The sequence below is a fragment of the Salmo trutta genome, chromosome 24 (genome assembly GCF_901001165.1).
Source record: "Salmo trutta chromosome 24, fSalTru1.1, whole genome shotgun sequence".
In the NCBI taxonomy this organism is placed as follows: Eukaryota; Metazoa; Chordata; class Actinopteri; order Salmoniformes; family Salmonidae; genus Salmo; species Salmo trutta.
Window position 1 is genome coordinate 35,520,866 of NC_042980.1, and position 13,693 is coordinate 35,534,558.

The following is a 13,693-nucleotide window of genomic DNA, read 5'->3' on the forward strand; positions in this document are numbered from 1 at the left end:
CAGCTCAAACTACATCACGCTTTCAAAATGAGAATCTTTATTATTATCGTATCATCTTTGAAAATATCAAGCACGTTTAAAATGTGTCTTACATATAATGCACATTGTCCAGTGTAGATTAGGTGCAAATGAAATTTAAAAAAGGATGTAATAAAAAAAACATGCAACAGAACGTACAAATGCAAACAAAGCTGATTGTTAAACATTTAAAAACATCCTTACAATAAGATTCATTTTACACAATTCAGTGTGCCCACCCTGGTAGTCAAACAATTTGTGCTGTAGAACAAAAAGGCATGTGACATTCTTATTCAAGAAAATAATAATCTGTGATTGATTTCTAAACAGTCCATTTACAAACTACACACCATTTTGGCCAGAACTCAATGACATGCACATCAGAGCCTCAGATATCCAACAACGCCTTACTCCATAACAATCGTCGGCATCTCATTAGAAGAATAATGTTTGATTGAAAGTATGTGTATCAAAATCGGTCAACGCTGACAAATCTTAGAATATCTTAGGAGAGCAACATGGAGGTGGCATGAAAACTCCTCTTTACGATCAGTCTAAAACTCAGTAGTTCCTAGCAGCAGACGGGCCTGGGCCGTTTCCCTGCCCCGCTGCACTCCTCCAGGTCCACGGTGGGTGATCCCTCTCTCTCAGTCCTCTTCCTGATGATGGAGGGCAGCACCATATCAAACAGAGCCTCAAACAGAGGGTCCACATTATAGCCCGTCTTGGCACTGGTCTCAAAGCACATCTTGTCAGCAGGAAGGCTGTTAGTCTCCTCCATACCCTTGTATCTCAGGATCCTCCCATACAACGCCACTGCATCCTCCCGGCTCACCTGCTTGTTGACCGACGCCCCCGACAGGGAGACGGGAGAGGCTGGAGGGGTGGGGCAGGCAGAAGGCACCCTGGGCCTCTCCCCGTCCTCCTCTCCCTGGTCCTCGGTCAGGCCGTCTTGGGTGGCTCCCAGCTGTGCCTGGAGGTCTGTGAGGTCGGCCTTGTTGCCCACGATGGCGTAGATGCAGTCGTGATTGGCAGTGTCGGTCAAGGACAGGAAGCGCTCCTCCAGCTCAGCCAGACTCTGCCAGTTGGTTACATCGTAGGTGAGGATGACAGCCGCAGCGCCCCGGCAGTACATGGAGCCCAGCCCGTGGAACTGCTCCCGACCTGGGGGACACGGAAAGAATGATCAGAACAAGTTCAGCACATAGGACAGTAGTTGCATACACAAGAGTCAAAATATATTCATGATTGTGTTCTTATATAGACCAATGAATGTCAAGTAAAGGAAAAAAACCACAGACAAATTCACAAGCTTAATATAATGGGCTTCCAAACTACAGGTAGCACAGACACAGACAGACAGACACAGACAGACACAGACAGACAGACACAGACAGACAGACAGACAGACACAGACAGACAGACACAGAGACAGACACAGAGACAGACAGACACAGAGACAGACACAGAGACAGACACAGAGACAGACACAGAGACAGACACAGAGACAGACACAGAGACAGACACAGAGACAGACACAGAGACAGACACAGAGACAGACACAGAGACAGACACAGAGACAGACACAGAGACAGACACAGAGACAGACAGACAGACAGACAGACACAGACAGACACAGAGACAGACACAGAGACAGACAGACACAGAGACAGACAGACACAGAGACAGACAGACACAGAGACAGACACAGAGACAGACACAGAGACAGACACAGAGACAGACACAGAGACAGACACAGAGACAGACAGACAGACAGACAGACAGACAGAGACAGACAGACAGACAGAGACAGACAGAGAGCTAGTGAGAGAGCTAGTGAGAGAGCTAGTGAGAGAGCTAGTGAGAGAGCTAGTGAGAGAGCTAGTGAGAGAGCTAGTGAGAGAGCTAGTGAGAGAGCTAGTGAGAGAGCTAGTGAGAGAGCTAGTGAGAGAGCTAGTGAGAGAGCTAGTGAGAGAGCTAGTGAGAGAGCTAGTGAGAGAGCTAGTGAGAGAGCTAGTGAGAGAAAGAGCAAGAGAAGAGCTGAAAAACAAAAGCAACCATTGTTGTAGAAATATGCAAGAGCTCTTCAGTTTGTGTTTAAGTAAATCGATTTTATCTTGGAGACTTTGTCCTGAACACTCCACGGTCACACAGCCAAAATATGTGCAAAAATCCAGGGAACCTTTGAACAAGGTCCAAATGAAATGTTTCACAGGTTGTAAGATACAGTATGTACAGTAATTAAACCTTAGGCCTGAGTATCCAGGAGTAGCCTGCCTGACATAAAAACCCACCAAATAAGGAGAGCCAACTGAGCTGAAAGAGTATGCTGACAGAGACATATCCCTAGGAACAACAGAGTTAGGGGAGGGGAAGATTGTTTGAAAGAACTTTCTCCAGGGTAAAAAGTCGGTGCAGAGCAGTGGGGCTAGGGTCCTATTCTGCCCAGAAACAGGCAGTATGAAGCAGGGTAATAAACAGAAGACAATACATCTGCTGGGAGGAGGGCCAGTCAGGATGACAAGTGCTGATCATGGAGACACTAAACCACACCCCTCCCCCCTTGGTGTGTCTGTACAGCATGACTCAACACGGCAGGGTTATATTAGGTCCAGTGAGTGGGTTATAGGTGAGTGGGAGGTTGAAGCATATGCCGTCACCCTGACCCGCTACACAGTCACCTCCCTGGCATGTGACTGAGCAGCAGCCAGCGACTGGCTGTGTAACTTCTACAGGAAGTTCAACCATGTAAAAGGGGTACATTTCCGGGATTGTAATTGTTGGTTTATTATAAATACTATAATAACCTAACGTAGCTTGAAAGCAACACCTGAAACTAGATCCACCCACATTCTGGTCTTGACGAGAACAAAAAATAATAATGAAGGCGGAGGATATTCTCTTCAGCACTGCTCAACCAATCCAGTTAAAATGGAGTGTCTCCTTGTTAATGTCATATCACAGGTTGGGTCTTCCATTTCCCCTGAACCATAACGTCCAGTTGTTGACGAGGCCACTGAGGCTACTGCCACCTGAAGAAGTGATGTTGAATGGCATAGAATTCTACGTCAGCCAGAAATGAGTGTTTGGGTCAGGAAAGTTTCCTCTCGCGACCTCTACTAGCCAGAATGCGGTTACATTCGGCTATTGTTTACATATTGCATGTGATGCACTGAGTCAATAGGTAGAAAATACAAGCGACAGAACCTACCGGCACAGCAAAAAGTTAGGTAAACCCTTTCCTGTGGATACGCCAGATCCACCTCCTACCGCCAAAAGGCCAAACAGCACGTATAGGTAAAGTGTTGTTATAGTGTGGACACTATATTTCTTAGGTTGAAAATAATATAGAAATGCGTGTGGGCATTCCTTGTCATGTTTTTATTTAAAATCAGGCAAGTCAGTTAAGAACACATTTTTATTTACAATGACTGCCTACACCATGGCCAAACTCTCCCCTAACTCGGACGACACTGAGCCAATTGTGTGCCGCCCTATGGAACTCCCGATCACGACTGGTTGTGATACAGCCCGGGATCGAACCAGGGTCTGTAGTGATGCCTCTAGCACCGCGTCACTCGGGAGCCCGTTACTACATCTTTTTGGCGACAGCTGCCATCCTGTACCTGTCCCGCAGGTGTGATGTTCGGATGTACCGATCCTGTGCAGGTGTTGTTACACGTGGTCTGCCTCTGCGAGGACGATCAGCTGTCTGTCCCGTCTCCCTGTAAGCGCTGTCTTAGGCATCTCACAGTACGGACATTGCAATTTATTGCCCTGGCCACATCTGCAGTCCTCATGCCTCCTTGCAGCATGCCTAAGGCACGTTCACGCAGATGAGCAGGGACCCTGGGCATCTTTGTTTTGGTGTTTTTCAGAGTCAGTAGAAAGGCCTCTTTAGTGTCCTAAGTTTTCATAAACTGTGACCTTAATTGCCTACCATCTAAGCTGTTAGTGTCTTAACGACCGTTCCACAGGTGTATGTTCATTAATTGTTTATGGGTCATTGAACAAGCATGGAAAACAGTGTTTAAACCCTTTACAATGAAGATCTGTGAAGTTATTTGGATTTTTATGAATTATCTTTGAAAGACAGGGTCCTGAAAAAGGGATGTTTCTTTTTTCCGCTGAGTTTAGAAACAGGTGAACAGTTGGAACACTAAGCCCTTGACTGCCTTGGGTTGCTTTTGACAATAAGTCATCTGACTACACCCATCTAGTTTTGAACCTAGAAGAAGACCAAGGAGTAGGCAGGTAGCCTAGTGGTTAGAGAGTTGGACTAGTAACCGAAAGGTTGCTAGTTCGAATCCCCGAGCTGACAAGGTACAAATCTGTCGTTCTGCCCCTGAACAAGGCAGTTAACCCACTGTTCCTAGGCCGTCATTGAAAATAAGAATTTGTTCTTAACTGATTTGCCTAGTTAAATAAAGAAAAAAAAGAAAAATAGGCTAGGAGTCGGCCGGGATGGGCGAGAGGAATGTCCAGTTGGCCCGGAAAGCATGGTAAACTAACGTTACTGAGTGTCAAGCCAGCTAGCTTGGCTACAACGGATAAAGTCGAGTTGGCTTTCTAGCAGCGTTTCACAGCCATACTATCAGTTTTACTCTATTTTGTTTTGTATTTAGCACATTATCACACACAAACCTGCAGCCATTAGCTAGCTCGCCAGTTGAGGTTGGAAGTAAGCGCCGTTCTGACCATGGAGCAGTGACTGTTCGATTAAACAGCGACCACTTTGTGACCATAATGACATTCTATTTAATAATGCTAAATTTTGAGTAAAACTTCTGTATCGTTTGAACAATACTGAACAAAAATAAATGCAACATGTGGTGTTGGTCGCATGTTTCATGAGCTGAAATAAAAAAGATCAAAAGTCCAATTAGCAAAAAAAGCTAAAAAATGTTACGTCCAAATTTGTTTACATTCCTGTTAGTGAGCATTTCTCCTTTGTCAAGATAATCCATCCACCTGTTGTTTTAGAGAATTTGGGAGGAGTATTTCTGTCTGTAATAAAGCCCTTTTTGTGGGGAAACTGGACCTGGCTGCCCAGTGGGTGGGCCTGGCTCCCCAGTCATTTGAAACCCATAGATTAGGGCCTAATGACTTTATTTCAATTGACCAATTTCCTTATATGAATTAACTCAGCAAAATCTTTGAAATTGTTTGCGAGATAGATGATAGTCCAAACCCTATTGTATTTCAGATGCAATTCTCTATTGAATGAACATACCTCCATAAACATTGAATGAAAAGCATTTTATGGTTGAACACCCTACGTGGCAAGAGATTTGAGGATTTGGGGGAAGTTACATCTGAGCCCTACTATTTCCTGTCGATCATCCACTCCCAAACAGTTTATGCCTTAATTGCACAATCATACAACTAGATCAACTTCCTATTTTAACCTCATGTGGACATAGCACTGTGCCTGAATCAGAAAGCGAAGCCCTTTACTGTAACCCTAACCCAGCGAGTGACTAAAGACAACAGCATCCTGCATAGAGGTCATGGGGATATGGAGCAGGGACGGGAAATAGTGTTTATGTGCCTCAGTGGTTTTTCGATCTTTCTAAACCAACATCACAGACAGTCACTTGACTGGAGTTAGGCCTAAGCCCCATACAACTTCTGACAATGCTGTGAAAGTAAATTAAACACACTCATTTGAGCATTTTGTCACCAGTTTCTTTTAGCTGCCGTGAATGATAACTCTAAAAGTAGACTTATGCACTTATGATCAAAATTTGTAAGAATTAAAGTGAAAATGGATTCATAATGGTCACCCTCTGTTGGTGATTTGCTGAATGTGCATTGATACAAGTAAAAAAAAGAGGCCTGTGATTGGTTTCTCTGTATAAAAAAAATGGGCCATAAAAAAGTAGCATGAAACTTTTGCCAAATCAAAAGTGTTGTTCTCAATATTCATAAATGAATGCAAAACCAAATATTACTTCAATCAAAATACTACTCATATTACAGCGCAAGCGGTAAAGCGTCATATGACACCAATTCGGCTTTGTAGCACTTACAGATGAAACATTACGGAGTCTTAAAGGAGGTTTCGGTAAGCCCAAAATGTCATAAAATTTGCCAAATTTGATAAATAATTTCTCAATTATAGATTGATAGAAATGTCAAATATAAGTCAAGAATCCTTCCTACAAAAAGGACCAGTCTAAGGATTACTTTTCTAGAAATTCCCCCAAGGCATGGTCTATTTTTGTCTTGGTTAGTAAGGAAATCGCTAAATAGGCCAAATAAAAGTACAGTGACTCTTGGTAAATATGGGCCCAGGATGGTCAAAATGTAGGTCATATATCCGGACGTCACATCTCCCCTGTTATTATAGAATATTAGAAAATGCCAATTTGATACAGATAACCAAACCAATCCCTGTCATTATTTCCAGGTTACAACCTATGATGACAGCCTGGGGGCTTTCAAAAACACTGAATGTACAGTTCAGGCCTGTGTGTCTTTCTGAAACATATCAGGTCTAAACAACCAAAACATCATTCAATGAAACTCTGGTGAATTCAATATCGTAATTAAGTCACCATTGCATAATGCATTACGTGCACCACCTCTAGACTTGTGCAAATGTGATTGGGTAACCCTGAGATGGCAGTCTATGATTGGGTAACACAGGAATAAACCGATTGTCATCATTACAAAATGTTGACTTGATTTGTTGCATTTTGTCTCTTTATATCAACTGGTCCTTGATTTTGTACATTTGGCCTTTCCAGAAGACAGCGACCCTACCATTACGCTTGTTTACACTGAGGTCGGAAGGTAAACTTGGTTAACCTACATTAAGACACCGTGGAGCCAGCGTGTGATATGGCTTGGAAAACAAACCTCAATGCAGGGATGGGATATGCCACTGTTCTACAAATTTGACCTTTATCCACACTGCTCTATCGAGAAGATTAAAATAGTTCCAGTTTTCCAAGAAAACTGCCCTTTTCGTCCTCATGCGAGGCAGCAGTTGGCATATCAGCCATTAGGAAATGACACATCACAATGAACAACAAAAAGGAGCTGATTGGCTGACACTGCCATTCCAAAATGGCTGCGGTGGCTACTCTATGTATACACACACAAAAGTATGTGGACACCCCTTCAAATTAGTCGATTCGGCTATTTCAGCCACACCTTTTGCTGACAGGTGTCTAAGATCGAGCACAAAGCCATGCAATCTCCATAGGGAAACATTGGCAGTAGAATTGCCTTACTGAAGAGCTCAGACTTTCAACGTGCCACAGTCATAGGATGCCACCTTTCCAAAAAGTCAGATTGTTGCCCTGCTAGAGCTTCCCCGGGCAACTTTAATTGCTGTTATTGTGAAGTGGAAACATTCAGGAGCAACAACGGCTCAGCCGCGAAGTGGTAGGCCACACAAGCTCACAGAACGGAACCACAGAGTGCTGATGCGTGTAGAGCCTAAAAATCTGTCCTCGGTTTCAACACTCACTACCGAGTTCCAAAGTGCCTCTGGATGCAACGTCAGCACAAGAACTGTTTGTCGGGAGCTTCATGAAATGGGTTTCCATGGCCGAGCAGCCACACACAAGCCTAAGATCACCATGCGCAATGCCAAGAGTTGGCTGGAGTGGTGTAAAGCTCGCCGCCATTGGACTCTGGCGCAGTGGAAACGCATTCTCTGGAGTGATGAATCCCACTTTACCATCTGGCAGTCCGACAGACAAATCTGGCTTTGGCAGATGCCAGGAGAATGCTACCTGCCCGAATGCAGTGTCAACTGTAATGTTTGGTGGAGGAGGAATAATGGTCTGGGGCTATTTTTCATGGTTCAGGCTAGGCCCCTTAGTTCCAGAAGGGAAATCTTGACACTACAGCATACAATGACATTCTAGACGATTCTGTGCTTCCAACTTTGTGGCAACAGTTTGAGGAAAGCGCATTCCTGTTTCAGCATGACAATCCCCCGTGCACAAAGCGAGGCCCATACAGAAATGGCTTGATGAGATCGGTGTGGAAGAACTTGACTGACCTGCACAGAGCCCTGACCTCAACCCCATCAAACACCATTGGGATGAATTGGAACGCCGACTGCAAGCCATGTCTAATCGCCCAACATCAGTGCCCAACCTCACTAATGTTCTTGTGGCTGAAGCAAGTACCCATAAAAATGTTCCAACATCTAGTGGAAAGCCTTCCCAGAAGAGTAGAGGCTGTTATAGCAGCAAAAGGGGGGGGGACGACAAACTCCATATAAATGTCAATGATTTTGGATTGAGATGTTTGACGAGCAGGTGTCCACATACTTTTGGTCATGTCTTGTAGCATGACGACGAAAAGGGCAGTTCTCCTTTAAAACCAGCAGTAATTCAAATCTTCTCTATGTATCAGGGCGATAACTAACATTTGGAGTACAGTGGCATATCCCGTCGCTGCATTGAGGTAGGTTTTCCAACCCATATCTCGCTCCGGCACCATAGTGTCTTAATGTAACCATGACTGCCATCTGACCCTAGTGTAGCTCAGTGTAAACAAGCGTAATGGTAGGGTCAGCATCTTCTGGCAACCCCCAGCCCAATGCCTAACACCAGATCTGGAATGATATAGCCTAACCTTTCATGAATGTAGCAATATAAAATGTAATGTTACTGTCCCTGAGCATCAGATAACGTTTTAGTACTATATAAAATCATGTGCTATAACCTCATCCACATTGTCAACTACAACATGATATGGGTTTTGGGGAATGAATGAATTAGCCATGATTTCAAGGCAATTGTATTGACTCTGCACATTATGATCTAGTCAAAAAGGTAACAGGCATTGACTTGTGTGACATTGTGATTCTTGTTCAGTAGAATATTTAAACTGGTAAACCAGATCACTAATCTAACACTCAGTCATGAAAGGGGCTGTACAGGCCAAGCAACCCTTAGGTGGTGTAGTCACATGCTCTCCACAAGTCAACACAGGAAATCAACAACAGAGCTGACCATTGTAAAGAGCCTATGGGGCTCCCAAGTGACACTGCATCTCAGTGGTAGAGGAGTCACTACAGACCCTGGTTCGATTCCAGGCTGTATCACAACCGGCCGTGATTGGAGTCCCATAGGGCGGCACACAATTGGCCCAGCGTCGTACCTGTTTGGCTGGAGTAACAGTCATTGTAAATAAGAATTTGTTCTTAACTGACTTGAAATTAAATAATTTCAGGCTACACTGATTTTTAAATGTGTAGAGGTTCTCTAAAACAGGCGGTGGAGAGCAAACATTGAGGAAACTAAAGTCTAAGACCTACTAAACGAGCCCTTACTCATAACAGTCAATACTGAACACCTTACCAGCAGTGTCCCAAATGGAGATATTGTAGGGTCCCCACTGCTTGAGGAAAAACGCCCCTCCGACGGTGCTGATGGTGTCTTTAAATTTCTTCTCCGTGTACCTGTGAAGCAGCGAGGTCTTCCCAACGTTCATGTCGCCCAGAATGACAACTTTGACGTCGGGCTTCCTCATCTTGGAAAGTTCGGGCATGGTTCTTGACCCGCGCCGCTTGGCAACCCTCCTCAGCGGTCTAGCAGAGACACACTCGATGCTGTACTTCACTTTCATTTAAAAGCACTAGTTTACAGATAAAGTGCACGTTGTCATCTTGACATCAACCGATTAAAACCCACCGAAATCGTCTTGGGTGTTCGATAGAATTCAAGCGATTATACAATCAACATCTCGATATAAGAAACACGTCACGTTAGACGACCACAGCTCTTCCCTCTCTCTCGTCCACTTGTTGAAAGTGAACTTCAAAAATTGTGATGAAACCGGACGTTGATTTAAAAGCTTGAAGAGTCATGGCTAGAAGGGATCCAGCTTTTGTCAATTTGATGTCAGATTTAACTTTACTTAGAAGATCTGGAGAATTTACGCAGCAGGTGATGAGAATTAACGTACCAGGTTAAGAGAATCAGGTTACGGTTAGGAGGGTCATGGATAGAAGGGATCCAGATTTAGTCAAATTAACATCAGCTTTAACTTTTCATAGCAGGTTAGGAGAACTTAAAGGAAAACTCCCCCGAAAAACTCTATTTTGGTATTTGTTTCATTTGTCCATTGATATGTAACTTTCAAAATACAGAAATCATCCCAGTATGATGCATTTTGCATCATATGATGCTTTTTCAGTGGAGTTTCTTTTAAGTATGGCGGACCAAAGCTGCCTTGATTAGAATTAAATGGATAAATAAATGCACACATAAATAGATATATACAGTACCAGTCAAAAGGTTGAACATACCTACACATTCAACGGTTCTTCTTAATTTAACTATTTTCTACATTGTAGAATAATGGTGAAGACATCAAAACTATGAAATAACATATATGGAATCATGTATTTACCAAAAATAAGTGTTAAACATTCTTCAAAGTAGCCACCCTTTGCCTTGATGACAGCTTTGTACACTCTTGGCATTCTCTCAACCAACTTCATGAGGAATGTTTTCCAACAGTTTTGAAGGAGTTCCCACATATGCTGAGCACTTGTTGGCTACTTTTCTTTCACTCTGCGGTCCAACTCGTCCCAAACCATCCCAATTGGGTTAAGGTCGGGTGATTGTGGAGGCCATGTCTTCTGATGCAGCACTCAATCACTCTCCTTCTTGGTCGTCAATAGCCGTTACACAGCCTGGAGATGTGTTGGGTCACTGTCCTGTTGAAAAACAAATTAAAGTCCCACTAAGCGCAAACCAGATGGGAATGCGTATCACTACAGAATGCTGTGGTAGCCATGCTGGTTAAGTGTGCCTTCAATTCTAAATAATTCACAGACAGTGTCACCAGCAAAGCATCCCCACACCATCACACTTCCTCCTCCATGCTTCATGGTGGGAACCACACATGCAGAGATCAAAAATCTCAAATTTGGACTCATCAGACCAAAGGACAGATTTCCACCGGTCTAATGTCCAATGCTAATGTTTCTTGGCCTAAGCAAGTCTCTTCTTATTATTGTTGTCCTTTAGTAGTGGTTTCTTTGCAGCAATTTGACTATGAAGGCCTGCTTCACACAGTCTCCTCTGAACAGTTGATGTTGATATTTGTCTGTTACTTGAACTCCGTGAAGCATTTATTTGGGCTGCAATCCGAGTTGCAATTAACTCTAATGAACTTATCCTCTGCAGCAGAAGTAACTCTGGGTCTTCCTTTCCTGTGGTGGCGCTCATGAGAGCCAGTTTCATCATAGAGCCAGTTTTGGCGACTGCGCTTGAAGAAACGTTAAAAGTTCTTGAAATGTTCCGCATTGACAGACCTTCACATCTTAAAGTAATCATGGACTGTCGTTTCTCTTTGCTTATTTGAGCTGTTCTTGCTATATATATTTGGTCTTTTACCAAATAGGGCTATCTTCTGTATACCACCCCTACCTTGTCACAACACAACTGATTGGCTCAAATGCATTAAGAAGGTAAGAAATTACACAAATTAACTTTTAACAAGGCAAACCTGTTAATTGAAATGCATTCCAGGTGACTACCTCATGAAGCTGGTTGAGAGAATGCCAAGAGTGTGCAAAGCTGTCATCAAGGCAAAGGGTGGCAACTTTGAAGAATCTCAAATATAAAATATATTTTGATTTGTTTAACACTTTTTTGGCTACTACATGATTCCATATGTGTTATTTCATAGTTTTGATGTCTTCACTATTATTCTACAATTTAGAAAATAGTAAAAATAAGGAAAACCCTTGAATGAGTAGGTGTGTCCAAACTTAAATAAATAAGTACATAAATGCACATATAAATAGATAAATAAATGGATGAGTCAATGATAGCACACATAAATAGATAAAATATTATTTAAATAATGAATCCCACATTCTTTCATTTTATTCTTCATTTATTTCTGTATTTCTTCCTCTGATATCATAATGAAGGGGTGTCAAGCAAACATATGTGGGTGGCAGTGGTGTAAAGTACTTAAGTAAAAATACTTTAAAGTTCTACTTAAGTCGTTTTTTTGGTGTATCTGTACTTTATTTTACTATTTATATTTTTGACAACTTTCACTTTTACTTCACTACATTCCTAAAGAAAATTATGTACTTTTTACACCATACATTTTGCCTGACACCCAAAAGTACTAGTTACAATTTGAAAGCTTAGCAGTACAGGAAAAAGGTCAAACTCACACACGTATCAAGAGAACGTCCCTGGTCATCCCTACTGCCTCACATCTGGTGGACTCACTAAACATAAATTCTTCCTTTGTAAATTATGTCTGAGTGTTGGAGTGTGCCTCTGGCTGTCAAAAACAGTAATAAACAAGGAAATGTTGGCGCCTGGTTTGCTTAATATAAGGAATTTGATGTTTAGCATTTACTTTTACTTTGTACTTTTACTCAAGTATGAAAATGGAGCACTTTTTCCACCACCGTACTTAAGTATATTTAAAATCGGATACTTATAGACTTTTACTCAAGTAGTATTTTACTGGGTTACTTTCACTTTTACTTGAGTCGCTTTATATTAAGGTATCTTTACTTTTACTCAAGTATGACAATTGAGTACTTTTTCCACCTCTGGTGGGTGGCATCTAACACACCCTCGGTAGATCAATGCTACGGTACATTGATGATTGCATTTGCCTGGGCTGAGTTCAGTATGACAGAACGTGTTCAACGTTTAAAGGCCATGTTTCACATTTGTTACGGCCCCTCCTCTGCAGTGCCGGGGCGGTTCCTGATTGGAGCTGGCATGATTGGAGCCACCTGGGCTCAGGGTATTAAAACCTCTCTCTCTCTCTCTCTCTCTCTCTCTCTCTCTCTCTCTCTCTCTCTCTCTCTCTCTCTCTCTCTCTCTCTCTCTCTCTCTCTCTCTCTCTCTCTCTCTCTCTCTCTCTCTCTCTCTCTCTCTCTCTCTCTCTCTCTCTCTCTCTCTCTCTCTCTCTCTCTCTCTCTCTCTCTCTCTCATATCCTGTTTTTTTGGTTTATTTAGTTTCCACACACAGATTCATGCACCTTACATACACCCTACATTATGACATTTCCACACCTTTTTCTTTGTTAATAGTTTTTGTTTACAATAAAGAACCTTTTGATTGGCCTATACCGGTTGTTGATGTCCCCTCATTTTTTGCCACAGGCTATGAGCCGGCCTGTGACACATTAGCAACAACGAACAACAATGTGTAGCACTTAAAGCAATGTATCAATATGATATGGATTTTTTTTGGGGGGGCGGATTGGAGATAAAATATATTATATGCTGCTGTGTCGCACACCCACCATATAAGCACACAAAAAATAACAAATGGAACATTGTCCTTGCTTGATGTAAACTCAGTAAAAAAAGAAACGTCCTCTCACTGTCAACTGTATTTATTTTCAGCAAACTTAACGTGTGTAAATATTTGTATGAACATAAGATTGAACACCTGAGACATAAACTGAACAAGTTCCACAGACATGTGACTAACAGAAATGGAATAATGTGTCCCTGAACAAAGGGGGGGTCAAAATCAAAAGTAACAGTCAGTATCTGGTGTGTCCACCAGCTGCATTAAGTACTGCAGTGCATCTCCTCATGGACTGCACCAGATTTGCCAGTTCTTGCTGTGAGATGTTACCCCACTCTTCCACCAAGGCACCTGCAAGTTCCCGGACATTTCTGGGGAGATGGCCCTAGCCCTCACC

General features: G+C 42.7%; 1 protein-coding gene across 1 annotated transcript; it reads right to left on the bottom strand.

The window, feature by feature from the left end:
- Positions 1–20: 20 nt before the first annotated feature.
- LOC115161196 (ras-related protein Rab-20) lies at positions 21–9,813 on the bottom strand. The gene is made up of 2 exons (XM_029711976.1): positions 9,348–9,813; positions 21–1,182 (listed from the first exon to the last, which is right to left on the bottom strand). Exons 1-2 carry the CDS (start codon positions 9,613–9,615, stop codon positions 590–592), a joined length of 861 nt encoding a protein of 286 aa, XP_029567836.1. The 5' UTR covers positions 9,616–9,813; the 3' UTR covers positions 21–589.
- Between the last annotated feature and the right edge of the window lie 3,880 nt (positions 9,814–13,693).

What these genes read in the sequence shown, in the direction of transcription:
- LOC115161196 (XM_029711976.1), bottom strand. Translation starts at nt 9,615, where the DNA reads ATGAAAGTGAAGTACAGCATCGAGTGTGTCTCTGCTAGACCGCTGAGG. An exon ending in CTCCATTTGGGACACTGCTG is followed by an intron (nt 1,183 to 9,347) that starts GTAAGGTGTTCA and finishes CGTGTCCCCCAG; the next exon opens with GTCGGGAGCAGTTCCACGGG.